This window comes from Musa acuminata, chromosome BXJ3-7, assembly GCF_036884655.1.
Source record: "Musa acuminata AAA Group cultivar baxijiao chromosome BXJ3-7, Cavendish_Baxijiao_AAA, whole genome shotgun sequence".
NCBI lineage: Eukaryota > Viridiplantae > Streptophyta > Magnoliopsida > Zingiberales > Musaceae > Musa > Musa acuminata.
Window position 1 is genome coordinate 23,422,492 of NC_088355.1, and position 20,938 is coordinate 23,443,429.

The 20,938-nt window shown below is 38.0% G+C and overlaps 1 protein-coding gene across 3 annotated transcripts; it reads left to right on the forward strand.

The window, feature by feature from the left end:
• The first annotated feature begins 11,832 nt into the window (after positions 1–11,832).
• Positions 11,833–16,113, forward strand: LOC103973733 (nucleobase-ascorbate transporter 6). Of its 3 annotated transcripts, none has more exons than XM_009388378.3 (15): positions 11,833–12,117; positions 12,222–12,456; positions 12,829–12,926; positions 13,011–13,187; positions 13,265–13,365; positions 13,458–13,533; positions 13,670–13,729; positions 13,844–14,028; positions 14,255–14,351; positions 14,464–14,550; positions 14,638–14,696; positions 14,789–14,880; positions 15,247–15,324; positions 15,409–15,569; positions 15,637–16,113. In XM_009388378.3, exons 2-15 carry the CDS (start codon positions 12,333–12,335, stop codon positions 15,853–15,855), a joined length of 1,614 nt encoding a protein of 537 aa, XP_009386653.1. In that variant the 5' UTR covers positions 11,833–12,117; positions 12,222–12,332; the 3' UTR covers positions 15,856–16,113. The 3 variants fall into 3 exon arrangements, with proteins under 3 accessions (XP_009386653.1, XP_009386652.1, XP_065016633.1); XM_009388377.3 differs by having other exon boundaries at positions 11,833–12,041; XM_065160561.1 differs by lacking the exons at positions 11,833–12,117; positions 12,829–12,926; positions 13,011–13,187 and having other exon boundaries at positions 12,253–12,456.
• The last annotated feature ends 4,825 nt before the right edge of the window (positions 16,114–20,938 follow it).

Genomic DNA, 20,938 nt, shown 5'->3' on the forward strand with positions numbered 1-20,938 from the left:
GCTTTCCGAATCGGTGTTTAAGAAGTAAATCAGTTTTATCGTACGAACGTCGTATTTCAGTTTGTGCTTACATTCTGATTTCCATTATAACTGCAAACTGCCTTTATATCTCTACCTTAACTGCATCTCGCCTTATCTCAAGTTAAAGTGGTTTACGAATCAGCTTTTATACCGAAATCGCTTTTATCCTACGAACGTCGTATTTCAGTTTGCGCTTATATTCTGATTTCCATCATAACTGCAAACTGCATTCATATCTTTGCTACATCTCTCCTAGTCAAAAGTTGAAGTGATTTACGAATCGGCTTTCTTACCAAAATCACTTCTATCGAACGTACGCAGTTTTCGATTTTAATCGCAGAAGGTTTTCCGCTGCACTAATTCACCCCCCCCCCCCCCTCTTAGTGCTCTTGATCCTAACACCGGCAAGCTCCTAGACTTCATGATTTGATCTTGGCGAGTTCCAACAAGCTTCTTCGGCAAGCTCCGATCTTTCTCGGCGAGCTCCGCGAACTTCCAACGAACCTTCCAGCGAGCTTCCGAAAAACCTTCCGGCGAGCTTCCGAAAAACCTTTCGGCAAGCTCCCAACTCATTCTCGGCTAGTTCCGGCAACATTCCCGACGAACCTTCGGACTTCTATCGAACTCTTGAACTCGCAACAAATCCTTCGCGCTTGACTCCGACACTTTGTTTCGCTTTATGTCTTCATCGTTATCGTAGTTAATCCTGCACACACAAGCCAAAACTCTATTCTGATCCAGACAATTATTACAACGCGAATTGACATTCTGTTGCCCGGCACGTCATTAGTTGGCGCTTCGTCCGATTCTTCAACGCATCGTCCTCTCTTGCGGCTTGTTGCCCAATCGACGGTTGACCTCCGTAACCCCGATATCCTTGGTGCAATTCCACTCTTGGCCTGATGCCTGACGTTCAAAGCCTTCTGCCATCTAATATCCTAACGTGATCTCCTCCAGCGCAACGTCAATTCCTCCTGCGTTAACTATCTAATCTTGATTGTGTAGACCTGCATCACTCAAAATGCAATTAAACATCTAAACACAATCAATTAGTTTAATCATCAAAATCCGAGATTCAACAATCTCCCCCTTTTTGATGATGACAACTAATTAATGACTAACGGAGTTAACCTTAACTCCCCGGAGTTTAACTAAACTCCCCCTATCAATATGCCATTGATAGAACACTTGGATTATCCCAAATCCAAGTAACATTCATCACATGTTATGAAAAATATTTAACCCATCACGCAAATATATATAAAATATTCAATTCAATGCATGAAGTCATCAATATACTTCTCCCCCTATGTCATCAACAAAAAGGAGAAGTAGCTCTAGCTATTTTAAAAGATATGTAAGTTTTTCCAACATGAAGCTAGATTTTCATCACAACATATAAGCACAAAAGCATAGCAAGATTCTTAAGTTCAATCATGGCAATTCAACACTTACTTCTTGTGCAAGATTGCACTTTGCTTTTCTTTGCATGTTCTAACTAGCAAAAGCTTTCTTCCCTTTGTTTTTGTCGAAAAGAAGGGAAGAGTACAAGCTAGCCAGCATTTGCCTTAAGCTAGCAATCTTTCTCCCCCTTTGTCATTACCGAAAAGAAGGAGAGGAACTAATGATTTAGACTTTTACATAAATTATGAATTTGCATCAATCAATATTTCAATCATCACATGATATATACAAGACAAAAATGCAAAGAAATCATGTCATGAAAGATATCAATTGTTAAACATGATATGATAATAGTCTCAAAATTTTCAATTTGCGAAACATGTGATACATTGCGATACTAAAAAATTTAATGTGATGCTTTTAAGGATGTCAACCTATTTTTGATACAAAGCATGGTAAGAGCAATTATATTGCAAGTTTTCTAAGTTTTGCATTTTTTGCTTCTTTCGAGATAGCAATTCTTTGCTTCTCTATAAGCTAGCAACTTTTACGATATGCAAGCTAGCAAATTTAAAGATGTGCAAGTTGGCATATTTGCTTTTCTTTGCAATGTGCATGATAGTATTTATTTGTAATGTTCAAGATAGCAAATTGTACATCATGCTAGCTAGCAAATTAAAGATGTTCAAGAAAGCAAGCTCTTTCTTCTCTTTTGAGAAGTGTCATTTTTGCAAATTAGCAAAATACCAAACTAGCAAGGGACCATGTTTTACATGAGGCAAGCAAATAATTTGGCAAGTGTTACATTTGTATCTTTTCTTTAGATGTGCAAGAAAGAAAGTAAGTTTTTGCATAATCTTGACTTGTGCAAGGTAGCTAATTTCTCTTTGAGATGACCCTTTACATCAATTCAAGATAGCATATTAGCAACTCTTTCTCTCCCTTTGTCATTGGCAAAAAGAAAGGAAGATTCAAGTTATGAATATCAAAATAATAATTTTATCATAAATATTTCATCACTGCATGCATCATTATTGCATGCATAATACCAAATCATCATATATATTTTCAAAACATATAAACTCATCATTATATGCATGATTCCAAATCATCATTCATATCATTTCAATCATTGTTTCAATCATCATTATAACTCATCATGCACAAAATGTAAAATCATCTAAAATGATACAAACATTTATTTTCAAAATATTTATCACTATTTTCATGATACCATTTTTCATATTGAATATATCATCACAATAAAAAGCAATTGCATGCATAATTTCAAATCATAAATGTTTCAAATCATGATGGTATTAACTTGTCAAATTTCATCCTACCATTCATAATCATAACTTTTCATTTGTATGCATCAAAATAATATCAAGAGTATTTCATGCATAATTTTATATCACCACGTAAGGAATATCAAGAAGAAAGTAATTGGGTGATGCGATAAACATTTCATGAATACAAGGAATTGCATAAAAATCATATCATGAAAGATTAGAACATGTGAATACCAAAAGGCATGATTTCTTTTTTTAAAAACCTACTCATAAATAATCAAAAGAAAATCTTAAGAGATCGATTAATGAAAAAATCTTGATTCATAATAAATCTTAATTTGCAAATGTCATGGAATCAAGATCATGATTTTGAATAAAACTCATTCAAATTTAAATCATCCAAATCATCAAAATCTCAACATTTCTTTCAAGAGATTCAAAATGGCATAAATAATTTTATTGGTCTCTTAGGTAGAAATCAATAAGATAGAGAAAAAGAAAATTTTTAATAAAAAAATTCTTTCCTTCTTTTGTTTCAACTTATTGATTGATTCCATACATGCATGTCCCTTTTTTTTTTTTTTTTAATCCATGCATCATCGTTTAAAACGGAAAGATAAAAAATCATAAAAAAAAGTGCAACACATAATTCAAAAAAAAATTATTTCAACTCATTACTTCAAGTCAAACATGATTTCATTTAATCAAAATTGAATAACTTCAAGACCAATAAATCATCATGTATAACAATCATCAAGTATGATACAAACTTTTCAAAACGTTTATCATGATAAAACATATAAGCCAAAGAAACTATTAAATATAAAGCATATTCATCAATGATGGTTTCATTGGGCATAAGGCATTTTCAAACAAAATCATTTTGTTATTTGTTGTAGTCATACATTTTTCTTTTTAGGTGAATCTATCTTTTCATGCTTAAATTTTTTAATTTTTCAAAGATACTAAAAAGAAAAATATGATATAATTTTTGAAAAACAATTTTTAATTTCCTATTCCTACTATCTAAATTAAGCACTCATGAAAAACTTCAAGTAATTTCAAAATAATTCAAGAGAGTTGAGTTACTTACCTTGTAGTCGAAGCCCGTCAAAGCCCAATTCGCCGTTTCACCTTTGGAAGTTCTTGATTCATCCTTGGGTGCCTTCCTTTTCTTTGGCCTCTTCCTCAGTTTAAGTTCATTGTTTATTTTATATTTTTATTTAATGCTTATTAAGAGTTAGTGTTCGAAGTTCAAGTTCATCATTGTTCTCATCACTTGAGTCATCGCTCAAGTGGTATTCATTTGTCCAGAGTTCCAAATCCTTCCTATTCTTTGGAAGGTAGTTCAAGTGTTCATTGTGTTCATCATGTGCATTGTGCACCATTTCATATGTCATCAATGAGCCGATAAGTTCTTCAAGTGGAAAAATATTTAAATCTTTTATTTCTTATATTGCCGTTACTTTTGATTCCCAAGCTTTAGAAAGTGATCGTAAAACTTTACTAACAAGTTCAAAATTCGAGAAACATTTGCCAAGAGCTTGTAAACCATTGACGACATCCGTAAAACGGGTGTACATGTCAACAATGGTTTCGCTCGGCTTCATTCGAAAAAGCTCGAAATCATGCATTAAAATATTGATTTTCGAATCTTTAACTCTAGAAGTGCCTTCGTGTGTGATTTCAATAGTATGCCATATGTCGAAAGTCGTTTCGTACAAAGAAACCCGATTGAACTTATTTTTGTCCAAAGCACAAAATAAGACATTCATAGCCTTTGCGTTTAAAGAAAACATCTTCTCCAAATCATTCCAATGGTTTATTGGAAAAGAAGACATTTCAAATCCATTTCGACTATGTGCCATAAATTCAAATCTAAAGAAAGTAAGAAAACTCTCATTCGAGTTTTCCAATAAGTGTAGTCCGTCCCATTGAAAAAGGGAGGACAAATGAGAGAGTGACTCTCTTGAAAGCCGTAAAGAGCAATTTCTATTTGGGTGTTAAATCAAAGTAGAAAAACGTGGCTCTGATACCAATTGTTAGGATCGGAGCGGCACTAAGAGGGGGGGGTGAATTAGTGCAGCGGTAAAGTACGATAAACTTTTAACGATTTAAACACTTTCGGAAACTTCGTAAGATAAAAGCAACGTTTCGTTTGAAATCGTTTTGATTACGTTTTAACTTGAAGGGATAAGTAAGAAGGAGACTTCAAGATACGTAAGAAGGAGACAAAGAAGTAGAGCATCAAAGTGAAGATGGTTTGCAGTAATATAAATGACAATAAGATAAACGCAAACCGATTTATAGTAGTTCGGTCATGCGACCTACATCCAATTGCGAAGCCTTCTTCGATGAGGCTCCCAACTTCCACTAGCAAATCACTTTGAAGGGGAAGGACAAATACCCCTCTTACAACCTTTTACAAGTGGTTCACTCTCTTACAAATTTTTAAAGAGAAATAAGGAGGTGAACACTCAAGCAATTGAAAATAAAAACTTGCTAAAGACTTTGCTAAGACTTTTATCTCAATCTATTGCTTCTCAAAGGTTGTTTTCTCTGCTGAGAATTGAGGGGTATTTAAAGGCCTCAAGAGGATTCAAATTTGGGCTCCAAAATTTGAATTCTCTTTGGTTCCCGATGCTGGCGGTGCCACCGCTTGTCAATGGCGGTGCCACCGCCTATCAGTGTCTGACACTGACAGTGTACTGGCGGTGCCACCGCCCAGCCAAGCGGTGCCATCGCCTAGCTCTCGGGTGTTGGGCGGTGCCACCACCCAGCCAAGCGGTGCCACCACCTGGCTCTCAGGTTCTAGGCGGTGCCACCGCCTAATCTGGCGGTGCCACCGCCTACACTATTTCAGCTCACTGGTTGGGCTCTAAACTTGGCCCAAACCAGTCCGAACTCGGGCCCAATTGGCCCCTACTTGGGTTATAGGATTAACACCTAATCCTAACCCTAATTAACGTGCTAACTATGAATTTAAAGACATTTCCTAAGCTATTACAAAGTCTGCAAGTCAAGACTTTTTCTAGCGAGCTTCCGGCGAACTTCTGGCGGTCTTCTGACGAACTCTCGGAAACCATTCTGCGGACTCCCGACAAGCTCCTAGACTTCACGATTTGATCTTGGCGAGTTCCAACGAGCTTCTTCAGCAAGCTCTGATCTTTCTCGCCGAGCTCCGCGAACTTCCAACGAACCTTCCGGCAAGCTTCCGAAAACCCTTTCGGCAAGCTCCCTACTCATTCTCGGCTAGTTCCGGCAGCATTCCCGACGAACCTTTGGACTTCCGTCGAACTCTCGAACTCGCAACAAATCCTTCGCACTTGACTCCGACACTTTGTTTCGCTTTATGTCTTCATCGTTATCGTAGTTAATCCTGCACACACAAGTCAAAACTCTACTCCGATCTAGATAATTATTACGACACGAATTGACATTTTGTTGCCCGGCACGTCATTGGTTGACGCTTCGTCCGATTCTTCAGCGCATCATCCTCTCTTGCGGCTTGTTGCCCAATCGGCGGTTGACCCCCGCAACCCCGATATCCTTGGCGCAATTTCGCTCTTGGCCTGATGCCCGATGTCCGAAGCCTTCTGCCATCCAATATCCTAACGTGATCTCCTCCGGCGCAACGTCAAATCCTCCTGCGTTAACGATCTAATCCTGATTGGGTAGACCTGCATCACTCAAAATGCAGTTAAACATCTAAACATAATCAATTAGTTTCATCATCAAAATCCGAGATTCAACAAAAATTATAGTACTCAAGCACCACAACCTAATAATCAAGGAAATCCTTTGGTAGAAAATTCAAAATAGAATACTAAAGTTGTTTGTCAATTTTATGAGAAGCGTGGTCAACAATATTATACCGTCAAAAGATTAGTTCAACAACTATCCACTACTAATCATACCATGTCAAGCGGTGGATTTTAAAGTTTCTCGTCATATCACATCATATTTATGAAATTTGAATATTCAGTAGTCATGTGAGGGACCACATGACATTATTATTGGCGATGGTTCTGGTCTACCTATTACACATATTATCACCATGGTTCCTGGTGCAGCTGGAATACAGCTGGAATGATGTATGTGAGTGGCTTAGCATGATGGAATCTACAATGATGAAAAAGAAAGCTTGTAACGAAGTTAAAACATCACTTAATCATTGGCGTGATCAATGACTTGGCCATCCGTTAATAAAAGTAATCTCTCATGTTCTATCCCAAACTAATCTTCCTATTCCCATGAGTAAGTCCAAGTTTTCATTTTGTAATTCATGTAATTCAAATAAAAGTCACAAGCCACTCTTTAGTGTCTCAACCTTAGAAAGTTATAGTCTATTGGATCTCATCTACTTTGATATTCGGGGTCATCCAATTTGTTCAATGGATGGTCTTTCCTATTTTGTTATCTTTGTTGATTACTTCATAAAATATTCATGATTATTCCCAATAGCTCATAAATATTATATATATTTTTTCAAAATTTAAAACTATGGTCGAAAAGTTTTTTAAAACATCTATTAACACAATATATTTGGACATGGAAAAAGAATATCAAGGCCTAACAAAATATCATACAATTCAATATTTAATTTCTCCTCCTCACACCCCCCAACACATGCATTCCGTTGAATGTCGTCGTCATCGATATATTATTGAAATAGACTTTACCCTCCTTCATCAAGCATTTTGAACCTATATATTTAAAACTATTGTTTATCTTATTAATTGACTTCCAATACCTTTTCTTAAGAATAAATCACCTTTTTAGCATTTATTTCACACCAAATCTAATTATTTAAAATTATGAATATTTTGATGTCTTTGTTATTCATGGCTTCAGCCTTATAACAAACATAAATTAGAGCAACGTCCCAAACCTTATACTTTTTAAAGTTATTCAAACGTCTATAATTCTGACATTTGCTTTGATCTAATTAAACTTAAGATTTACTTTTCATGTTATATTCAATTTGTTGAAGATCAATTTTCATCCACAAATTGATGATAAAATACGGCACTATCATTGCAATCTCTATATTTGAAAATTCCTATTAATCAATATCCGTTAAAAACTCAATAGCCTTTCATTCATGATTCTTCTAACATTCTTTTTAAAAACCCAGCTTTGGTAGGTAATCATGCATTCTCACCTTCCATTCATGAGTCGCTGCAAAGTTCGATTCATGCATCAACTACATCCAGTTCCTATTCAGATACATCAGGCCCCTCAACTCAATGCAAGCTAGCAATTGATCATTGGTGGTTGATCTTCATCGTATGAACACCACTCTAGCAGCATCGTTTGACTTACCTTAGAGCAAGTTACTTTCAAAGTATGGTCCATCACTTTCGATCTCTTATCGGACACCATAAACATCTGCAATCCCTCAACGTACCCATAGCATGATCACCATATCATAAAATAATATTTTTAAATAAAAAATGCTTCATCTCACGACTAAATATCTCATTCCTTCGACACTTTGAACGCTCCTTGGTCTCAAGCAAGTGGAGAGAGGCCACATAAGAGCTTAATGGTCTCATAAAAAATGAAAAATTCGAGTATATTCTTTGTTCTTTCGATCAAAACATCAACAATTACAAATGAGCTTTTAGAATTAAGCTAAATCTAGATAAAAGTATTGCTCGTTATAAAGCTCGACTTATAGCTAAGGGATTTCATCAATGTTTTATATTAGACCGTCATGAAACTTTCAACTCGGTAATCAAATCACAGATAATTTGACTTGTTCTTTCTCTTGCTCTCACTTATGGACGGATGATAAATCAATTGGATATTAATAATATTTTTATTCATAGTCATTTTACTGAAAAAATCTATATATCTCAATCGTTGGGATCCGTTGATGTCTTATGCTCGAATTATTTGTGTCGTCTTCATAAGTCACTCTATGAGTTAAAACAAGCACCCGCATGCATGGTTTTATGAATTGAAGAATTTTATTCTCACCCTTAGCTTTATTAATTCTAAATATTTATTTTTATATATATACTGACAAGCCTATCATAGTTTATGTTGTCATTTATGTAGATGATTTATTAATAAAAAAAAACACTCAGCTATATATTCGGGATGTTATTGCTGTTCTCTCTAGAAGATCCTTGATTAAAGTCTTGGCAATCTCTACTACTTATTGGGAATCGAAGTTATATCTATTGTTGAAGGCTTCTTTTTCTCACAACATGATTATATTCGAGATTTACTTGAGCACTTCAAGATGGAAAGCATATAAGAGATAGTCATACCTCTCTCAACACCACAACATGATGGGTCCTGGATAGCTCTCATCCTACAAATGCTATCTAATATCATTGTCTTATTAGTGTCATGCAATACTTATCACTTTCCTATTCAGATATTTTTTATTGTTGAAAAGAATAAAAGACAAGAAGAATTATTGAAGAAGCTATTTTATATTGAACATATTCTTCCCCTATTTATACAGATTAAGAGAGATAATTTCCATCAATAAAGTAGAGAGATTTCCTCGTACAGTTAGGAAAATCTTATTAGAATAGAGAGATTTACTCATATAGTTAGGGAAATCTTATCTGCTATCACTTATATCGACAACGAACTTATTCAATATGTGCACCTACCCGCTCAAACTCTTTGGATGGCTGCCAAGCATCTTCACTAATATCTCAAACATACCATCTCTTATGATCTTCAATCATGCTCGTAATCATAATGACTTCACATCCATCTTGGCTTATGTCATTTTTATTGGAGCCAACTCAATAGCATGATGCTCTAAAAAGCAACAAATAGTTGCTCGGTCATCCACGAAAACTAAATATCACTCCATTGCCTTTACTATGATCGAGTTATCTTAACTCACTAATCTTCTATCTAAGTTGGATGTCTTGCTTAGTCAACCTCCTTGTTTTCTTTATGATAATATTGGTGTGACTTATGCACTAATCGGATATTTCATTCTCATATGAAGCACATTGCCCTTAATTATCATTTGTTTGATATAAGGTTGTCATTGGTTCTCTTCAAGTTGCTCATGTCTCCACACATGATCAAGTTGCTGAAATCCTTATAAAACTCGTGGTCAAATCGGGCTTTCGTCATGATTCAAGATTAGTATTTCTAATGGAAGCACCATGACATATTAAGAAAAAATCTTATCCAATAAATCACTCCATTAAAGAAGATTCTCAACCAAATTCAATTTCATAAATTTAGATGTTTGATTAATGTAAGTACATAATTTTAGGGATTTGATTATTTTTTTCCCTTGTCATTCTTTTACTTTTCTCTATATTGATTAAGTGTCTATAAGGACTTGTAATATGCACATTGCAATACAAGTTTTTCATCCTTTCAAACTGTCTTTTTCGCCTTCAATATCCAGGCGAAGGATAGTCAACTGGAAGGAGAGACAATAAATGATTTACCACTTCCGGCAAATGAATGAAATATGAATGTGCATGATCTTGCTTGTTCAGTGTTCATATGCTGTTTGGGTTTTGCTCTCTAAAAGATAGCCCAGAGGTGCTCCTTCCTTTTGCTGATTTGAGCATGGGAAAGTGTCGAGTTTACATATTTATGATATAAGTCTTGTCTCGGCATTTAGGGTTACGTGTTGCTTGATATAGGATAAGCTTGTGGAATCCTTTGTGTTTGTCATCTGCTAAGAAGCATTTGCCAGTTCATCAATGACAAAACCAGTTCTGTAAAGTCTGGGATTTTGCATTTAAACTATGGCACATGCTTGTCCTTGTCATGATGATAGCCAGACTTATAATTTTCTTTGTAATCAATGTCACATTCTTCTTACTATATATTTCAAGATAGACAAGTCGATTTGTTGGAAAGGTTAAGGCTCTGCTTTGGATGCAGGAAGTCTTATGCTCCATGTCCAATCTTGAATGCGTGGGGAATGATTGTGCATAGATTCAAGTATTAGTGTTTGTACAAATGCCAGATTATTCTTACTCGGTTTTTGATATAGAAAATACTTCTTCGGAAGGGTTAATAATCTCCTTTTCAATGCAGGAAGTGTGATGCTGCACAACCCTGGACAATCCTTGATGGCTTATACTGTAGCAACTGAAATTACATACTCTCCTCCGATGTAGTGAATGAGATTCTACCTGTCCTACAACCTTACAGAAATGTAGGTTTTATTCGCTCAAAGATGTACGTCTGCTGACATTAAATTTGGTTTCATCTGCATAAACATAACAGGGAGACCAGAAAGTGAGAAGAAGAGAGAACCATTGTTGGTTTTAGTCACCTTTGAGGGCCATATTCTGCTCTCCTTCAGCCAGAAATCTCATGAAGGTGGATCGATTGGCGAGTATGCTTGACATTATGACCGGAAACCGTCATCAATAATCCACCACTTGGTATAAATTTCTTTATGAATATTTGTTTGTGTGGATGTGGCTATCTGTTGCAGGACTCGTGGCCTTTCCCTTTCCTCGAAATAACTCACACAGCCCACGCCAAGGCTGGCGATTGGGCGACGCGTCGTGAGGCAGTGAGGAGTCATTGTCTGGTAAGTGTTGGAATTGGACAAATCAAACATATCAAAACAGACTATTCAATTATTCAGTAAGTTCAATCAAACTTCGAAGGATCTGGAATTAGTTTTACCATCATTAGCAAAGCCAAATTTATTAGCATATGCATCAGCTCGCCAAATCCCGGAACCAAAATTGTAGATGACATTCTTACGTACAAAGTATTTTTTCCATCGACACGAGTGTTATTTATGAAATTGCTATATCAAGCAGTCGATTTGCAGCACGATGGCATGCATATAATATCCCTAGTTCCTATGTATCCATCGATAATGGCCCTATGACTCTGATGGATGCGTACATTTCGCTGCAGACACGGGAATTTATGGTGATTGAGGTGGTGTTGGTGATGAAGATGATGAAGGTGACGTCGAGCGTGAGGGGTACGCAGCAGGGAGCAGTGAAGGCGGAGAACGAAGTGGAAACGAGACAAGCTTGATGACATGGTAAACTGAAAAGATTACCGCCACAATTACCAGCTTCTTGTAAGTTTCTGATAAAGACGTGAATGGTGTTATGGGTGACAACCGCATGCAGGAGGAAGGTGTCGGCTGCACATCTTTGCTACACTGATTCATGTGGACTGTTTCAGGTTTACCCTGCTCCAACCCTCCTTTCAAGCTCCACTATCCGTTCTGTCTTCCGAGTCCAAACACGTCTCTTCGCACACCCTGCCTCGCTCCCATACAAGTTTGCCGATTCCGTTGACTCTGCACCAAGGAAGAAAAGAGGAGCTTGGAAGCAAGTGAAGGTGTCCACCTTTTAGCCTTGTTTAATCTCTTTCGCATCTTTAGTGATTCATAAAAATTGGAAGGAAAAGGATGGCGGTTCAGTATCTTCTTTCCTGCTCTTGTTCTTGTTGGCTAGTTCTTATCGGTTCGTTTGTTTACTTGTTGTTGCTAGCTTTCCTGATATGATTATTTATTTGCAGTCAGTCTGGATGATGATAGTGCCGGACATGAGCATCATCTGATTTCCTGGAGGCAGAGGGAGCGGAGGGTTCAGTTGTGGGGGTTGTGGTAATAGGAGGGGAGAAACAAGGATGGCTGGTGGTGGAGGTGGAGGATCGGCGGGAGCAGCGCCGAAGCAAGACGACACACAGCCCCACCCCGTGAAGGAGCAGCTACCTAATGTTTCCTACTGCATCACCAGCCCTCCTCCCTGGCGTACGTTCCAACCAAACTATACTTGCTGCTCTGTTTTATGACAAGTATACTTATAATTTCTTTATGATTCATGAATTCTGTCCTGCTGAATCTCCTTGCATCGTCAAGGGAATCATTGCTTGCTTGTTTATGTAACTCTTGTTTTTTTTCTGTTTTCTATGCCTATAAAGCTTAGTTTCAATTAGCCTTCAGACTGGATCTACACAAAAGCAGAAGAAAGCTTCTGTTTAGAATCTAGAAATTGCTGCAGCTACTTGTACCGCTGCTACTCATAGTTTTGTAGCTGCAGTCTTTTCAGTACCAAGTATTCGTAGACTACGGGTTCTTGAAGTTGGGATGTCATCTGATTCATTTACGGGGTTTCTCATGCAGCCGAGGCTATTCTTCTTGGGTTCCAGCATTACCTCGTGATGCTAGGCACCACCGTTATCATTCCTACCGTTCTTGTTCCTCAGATGGGTGGAGGAAATGTGAGGCTCTCCCGCTCGATAGTGACGATCTCATACTTCGAAAGCTGTCGTTCTAATTGATCTTAAAACAATTTCTTTTCTTAGGATGAGAAGGCCAGAGTCATACAAACATTTCTTTTTGTGGCTGGGTTGAACACTCTGTTGCAAACACTTTTTGGCACTCGTTTACCCGCTGTAATTGGAGGTTCATACACCTTTGTTGTGCCCACCATCTCAATCATTCTGAACGATCGTTACAACGACATCATCGATCCTCACAAGGTTCCCAGCTTTGTGATACTCCTAATTGCATCAAAATATGTCACTATAAAATTCAAGTGATTGGTCTTGGCATGCAGAGATTCCTGCGGACCATGCGGGGGACGCAGGGCGCGCTGATCGTTGCTTCAGTCGTCCAGATCATAATAGGCTTCAGCGGCCTATGGCGTTTGGTCACAAGGTCTGACGTGGAATAGCGTTGCATCTTAGTTTCATTCGAACGGGGTGTTTGAGTTTATGCTTAGCTGAATCTTCAACGTGTACTGGCTGCAGATTCCTTAGTCCTCTTTCGGCTGCACCGTTGGTCGCTTTGGCTGGCTTCGGCCTCTATCAACTTGGCTTCCCTGGAGTAAGATCTCTTTGGCTGGCTTTGGCCTCTGTTTGATCTCTTTTACACTGTGATGCATGAGGGAACACTTGACTATTATTACATTCGTTTTGGTACATGATTTGCGATTACTGATAACACGCGTTGTTCTGTACAGGTTGCAAAATGCATTGAGATTGGACTTCCACAGCTAATAGTGCTAGTAATAGTTTCGCAGGTATAGAGATCAACTTTGAAGCTCTGAACTGCTGCCTACCACACACAACATGCAGATAGTTTCGTGGCATGTTTCTTGACTTTTGCTACTCAATACAAGTTTGATTATTTGCAGTATGTACCGCATGCAATACATTTGAAGAAGAACATCTTTGACCGTTTTGCTGTCATATTCTCCGTCGCTATTGTATGGCTTTATGCATTCATCCTCACTGTAGGAGGTGCATATAGGCATGCGGCACCAAAAACTCAACAACATTGTCGTACCGATCGTTCTGGTCTCGTCGCTGCATCTCCTTGGTAATGCCCAGTAGTTCATCTTTGTGGTTATATTTTCATGTTTCTCTGTCTTATATCAAGTCCCAAGTGTGTATTGTTGAATTGCCCGGTCTCAGAGGAGAAGGCTCAGATAGACTTGTACGCTAAAAGGTGGTTACCATGCTATTGGTATCATCAACATGAACATGTTGAGTCAGATTCCACGAGAAGCTAGCACCACTATCTGCAATTTCTTTCTCATCTGCAGGATAAGAATACCATACCCCTTCCAATGGGGAGCCCCAACCTTTGAAGCCGGAGAAGCTTTTGCAATGATGGTTGCTTCTTTTGTTGCTCTTGTGGAGGTCTGTTATGTCACCGTATCTCATTACAAGTTTATGTCACGTTCTTTTCTGCAGCTGATGATGATGAAATTTGTCTGTGAAATATAATTGCCCAAACATTTTTTCAATGTAGTCAACTGGTACTTTCATTGCGGTCTCGAGGTATGCAAGCGCGACACAAGTGCCCCCTTCGATCCTAAGTCGGGGCGTCGGTTGGCAGGTACACGACTTCATGTATTTACTGCAGACCAAGATTTACATGTAGGTGAGTCTTGTAGCACCGGTTGTAATCATCTGTTTGCTTCAGGGAATTGGGATATTGTTGGATGGGATATTTGGAACGGCCAATGGTTCCACAGCGTCCGTGTAAGGCCATGGATTAGATTAACATGATCCTAATGGACATGCTTTAATATTATTTATGTCTAGTCTACTGGTCTGAACATTTGATCATGCAGTGAAAATGCTGGCTTGCTAGCCTTGACTCGTGTTGGCAGCCGAAGAGTGGTTCAAATATCTGCAGGATTCATGATATTCTTTTCCATACTCGGTGAGTTGCTCAAACTTTTGTCTATAGAAATGTGATGGTATGAATTAAAGCACACCTCTTTTTTCACCTGAAAGGAAAAGGATGAACATATTGTTAGTAGCATCGATCGGGTGCTATGGATCAAAAGTTGTAGGATATTGGTGAATCAGTCTCTTGGAAAGTTCAAAATCTCAATAAACATAAGCATAGTTTGTGCATTGCACATTCGATAGCCAGTTCTTTAGCTGTTATATCATGCACTGTGGTGGTTCCATGAATCTAACTCGTCTTCTTGATTAGGGGTTCATGTTGTCTGATGTTAATTACAAATCGAAAATGTCAACTAGAACAGTGTATACTATCTCTCTTCTGCTCGCTTCCTTGCAGGAAAATTTGGAGCTGTTTTTGCGTCCATTCCAGGATCAATCATTGCAGCACTATACTGTCTTTTCTTTGCTTATGTTGGTACGCCCCCCTGAGACCTCGGTACCAAGCAAATTAGACATGAGTACTGTCTCATATGGAAACTATGTTGTCATCTACAAACAGGTGCTGCAGGACTCGGTTTACTTCAATTCAGCAACCTCAACAGCTTCAGGACAAAGTTCATCTTAGGATTCTCTGTGTTTCTGGGCTTGTCCATTCCACAATACTTCAAGGAGTATACTTCTGTTGCTGGCTATGGACCTGTACATACTGGTGCAAGATGGGTACGCTCATGAACTATGATTTCTCCACATTGCCTATCTCTAGACTGAATGCCCTCTGCTTCTCCAGTTCAACGATATCGTCAACGTCATCTTCTCCTCGGAAGCGCTTGTTGCGGGTTTTGTGGCATATTTCTTGGACAACACTATGCAGTTGCATGAGAGCTCAACCAGGAAAGATAGGGGGTATCACTTCTGGGACAAGTTCAGGACCTTTAAGAAGGACCCCAGAAGTGAGGAGTTCTACTCCTTGCCATTTAAGCTCAACAGGTTCTTCACACCAGACTGAAACTGGAAGCATCGCTCATCACTCGGGAGTTGTGGCCAGTCCTTTCCTGCTGGCCATCTGCGGAGGTATAATATCACTGTTTTCTTCCCTGTATTTTCTTCTAGATGTTTACTTTGTGTATTTGGTGGGTGCAAACAGAGATCTCGCTTTGTTATTCCTAGCTGTGGATATCCTTGTTACATGCAAATGATATGAACTCTGCTACTCTTGGATTGAGAATCAAGAAAAAGTTAGGCCTTTTGGCTTTGCAAAGCTTCATCTATTTTTTTCATGTCAAATTTTTGTGTTGGAGCTGTAGAAATATAAATTGAAGGCATAGAAACAATTCCTAATTGCTGATTACATTTCTGTAGATGTAATATATTATTCTTTGCTAATAAATGTATTAGGTGCCAAAAGATTTTATTACAAGTTTGAGAATGGGAAGTCCAGCATGGTAACAATGAACAAGAAGGTATGGCCAACATCCTGTTAATTTAATGGTAACATGAATCTCCAATAATGGTAACTCAATTCATGCTAAATACCCTATTCTCTTTTAATGATACATGAATCTCCAATAATGGTAACTCAACACGAGAGGTTGCTCCCTTTAGCACAATACATAAGAATCCACAAAAAAGGATCCCTTTTCATGCTACAACATCATATACGTTCTTGACGGCTGGCATAGCCGATCTAAGCTTCTAAAATCGATAGCATGAAAAGAGAAATTGAATACTTTACTAATTTAAATGCAAAATATCAATCTATATCACTATTATGACAACCTAGACATCATATACGCAAAATATCAATCTATATCACTATTATGACAACCTAGACATCATATACCATCCCGACCTCTAAAGTTGATGCACGAGGAATGCTCACTGCATAAGCTGGATTCCTACAATTCCTCCTCAAGAAATTGTACTCGACGTTGATCACAAACCTCTCAATCAAACCAGATCCACTCTTCGCCCTGACATCGGCATGCCCCAGTATGAATGCCATGCCAGCGTCCCTTGCATCCATGAGCTCCTGGAGCTCTTCCCTTGCGTTGGCATCCATATGTGGGCTCTCCGGCAGCACAAACCTCACCTTCTTCTTCCTTCTGGTAACAGGTGATTGTACCTCCCTTCCACCCAAAGCGCCAATTTCATCTCCTAGGTCAGCATCTTCTTCACACATTCGTAATCCAGCTGCAACGACAGCCATTCTGTCATCATTCGTCTCGGATTGTTCTGCAATACCACTCGGCCGAGAGACACCTGACCGAATAAACTCTGCTATACTGCAAACAAAGGTCCTTCTCGAACTCTAAATCATCTTTGTGAATGTTATGATACCTGATATGGCAAAAAATGGCAATGTGACACGTCATCCCCCCGACCAACGCACTGCCCGAGGCTCGCCATACCCTGCAGCAGCTCGGCCTCCCACGCAACCAAAGGTACAGTCCTGCCCTGCAGACAGCTACATCAGGTAACATCAAACCTCCTCTATAAATACCCCCGAGCCCTTGGCAAAGGGGGAGGACGAACTCAACAGACGGAGGTTTCTCCTCCTCCTAAACCCCCTCCGCATCTTTCTCTAACTTGATCGTCGGAGGGGTCGGGTCGAGCACCCCGGCCCGACCTGTGTGCAGGTGCGAGACGGTGTCGCCTCTTCCTGGCGCTGTGGCGGAGCTGCCTCCCGACCCGAGCCGCCGACCCGACCGGGTGACCCGAGCTGCCGAACCGACCTTCCGACCCGAACCACCGAGCTCGGCCGCCGGGAGACCTCGAGGAGCGCCCCCAAGGAGATCACCGCCTTCCGGACCCGAACCAAGCCGCGACGGCCCCGAGGCCACGGCTGTTAACCACAAGGTCGGAGGTTCAAACCCTCCTTGTAGCGCCATTATGTTAGTGTAAGTAACTTTTTTAGCCGTGGCCTCGGGGCCGTCGCGGGTGTAAGTGTTTTATCTTGAATGAAAAAGATAACTTAGGAAAATTTGATACTAAATCCGATGAAGGAATCTTTCTTGGTTATTCTTCGGTTTCTAAAGCTTTTCGTATCTTCAATAAAAGAACTTTAATTATTGAAGAATCCATTCATGTTGCCTTCAATGAGATTTTCGAAATCAGGAAAAACGATTTTGATGATGATGTTAATTTTGATTCCTTGAATTTAAATGAAACCCCGTCTCCAACTAGCAACTTGGATGCATCCACTTCCGAAACATCCTTACCCAAGGATTGGAAGTATGTAGATGCTCATCCTAAGGAGCTAATCCTGGGAGACACATCAAAGGGGGTTCGAACACGTTCTTCTCTTAAAAATTTTTATTCCAACATCGCTTTTCTCTCCCAAATTGAACCCAAATGTGTTGATGAAGCCATGAAAGATGATTCATGGATTATCGCAATGCAAGATGAATTAAATCAATTTGAGAAAAATGAGGTGTGGAAGCTTGTTCCTAGACCAAATGACCATTTAGTTATTGGTACTAAATGAATTTTTAGAAACAAGCAAGATGAATATGGTATCGTGGTTAGAAACAAGGCTAGATTAGTAGCCAAAGGTTTCAACCAAGAAGAAGGTATCGATTACGAAGAAACCTTCGCTCCTGTGGCTCGATTAGAAGCCATAAGGATGCTCCTTACCTATGCTAGTAGTAATAATTTTAAGTTATTTCAAATGGATGTTAAAAGCGCTTTTCTTAATGGCTTTATTTCCGAAGAAGTCTATGTTGAACAACCTCCTAGATTTGAAAATAATAGCCTCCCTAATCATGTGTTTAGATTAACTAAAGCTCTCTATGGTTTAAAACAAGCTCCGAGGGCTTGGTATGAGAGACTTAGTTCTTTTCTTATTGAAAATAATTTCACAAAAGGCAAGGTTAATACTACATTGTTCATCAAGAATTTTGAAAATAATTTTCTCATTATTCAGATTTATGTTGATGATATTATCTTTGGTTCTATGAATGAATCTCTTTGTGAATCTTTTGCTAAAACTATGAGTCTTGAATTCGAAATGAGTTTAATGGGAGAATTAACATTCTTTTTAGGCTTACAAATCAAACAACTAAGCAATGCCATCTTTATTAGTCAAACTAAATATGCTATGAATTTGCTGAAAAAGTTTAATATGAATAACTCAAAAGCTATTAACACTCCTATGAGCATCTCCACTAAGTTAGAAATTGATGAAAGTGGAGAAAGCTTCGATCGAAAAACTTATAGGGGTATGATAGGAAGTTTATTTTACCTCACTGCAACTAGACCAGATATCATGTTCAGTGTAGGACTTTGTGCTAGATTTCAATCAAACCCTAAGATATCTCATCTCAAAGCAGTTAAAAGAATACTTAGATATCTTAATGGTACCACAAATCTAGGATTATGGTACCCAAAATCAGAGAATCTTGAGTTAATTGCTTATGCTGATGCGGACTTTGCTGGCTGTAGACTAGATAGAAAAAGCACATCAGGAACATGTCAATTTTTAGGACATGATCTTGTTTCCTGGTCATCTAAGAAACAAAACTCGGTTGCACTTTCAACAACCGAAGCTGAATATATTGCAGCAAGTGCATGTTGTGCACAAGTTGTATGGATGAAAAACACCTTAGAAGATTATAAAATTCATCTTAAAAATATTCCTATTAAATGTGATAACACAAGTGCAATATGCTTAACGAAAAATCCTATACAACACTCAAGAACAAAACATATTGATATTAGACATCACTTTATATGAGATCATGTTACTAATCATGATATAATCATAGAATTCATTGATACTAAACATCAACTAGCTGATATTTTTACAAAACCTCTAAGTGAAGAACAATTTGATTTCATAAGAAGAGAATTAGGAATGTTGATGTGTCCGAGTACATAAACTAGTTATAAGTATCCTTCGGACTTTATTGAATGATCAAATCACTTGATTGCCATTACATGCCAAGATAACTTGTTAGAAATTATGTGCTGAATACAAAAATTTCCATAACAATAAGCATATTTTGTCTTCATGATTGTATTTGAAAATCTGTAGCATAGTGTTGTTCGAATGCATGAAAGTGTTCATTTCATGTTTGGATTCGCTTAACAATTGGTATCCTAAAAATCAGATTTTCTCATACACTTATATGTGAAAAATATTTTTCTGAAATGGATTTGATGAAATGATTCCTGCTTCTGAATTCCATCTTGAAATATGAATGATAGTGTTTTTACTTGCAAAGATTTGCTTCACATACATATCTTAATACCTGAAGAATGATTTAATCTCTCATCGGTTTTAACTTCACTCAGTGAAAACTCACAAATAGCTGGTATCACAAATGTCCTTCCTCCTTCATGCAAAAAGATTATAACAAATAAAAAGGAAGGAGTATTCAAAGTGATCTACATATCATGCTTGATTTCCTATCACTTACTATTGGAAAATAACATGAACCGAGTAAAGGCATGAACAATTATCACACTGATGCTTAAAATTTGCTTATATTGTTCTCCTGGTATCACAATTACCATGCTTTTTGTTGATGACAAAGGGGGAGAAATATATGAGTATTAATGCCATGCTCGCATCGCCAAGAGATGCTATGATTGCTATAATTTATATTATGCCTTGTTTGTATCAGGTCAAGATATCAAACAAAAAACTTACATCATAATTTTACGTATTGATATCTTACCATGTGATGAAATACAATAATTACTAAAGCATTTGAAATGTGTGCATCATGTAATGATATCAAAATCTTACTTCGCAGATTTACATGTTGATATCTTACAATATGATAAATTGCTACTATTACCATCATTCAAACTTGTAATGTAAAATTTGAAAATGAATGTCAAGCCTTGACATCATCTTCAGAGAGATACATCATGATGGGAAACATGATGGGAGTATTGATAAGTTTTGAATTCAAGAAAGACTTATCTCAAGTATGGCATATAGACAGGGGGAGTTAAGGTTAACTCCATTATCAATTGATTGTCATCATAAAAAAGGGGGAGATTGTTGAATCTCGGATTTTGATGATGAAGTCAATTGTCATTTGTTATCTAATCCATATGTTGAGATAAGTGTGCAGGATTAA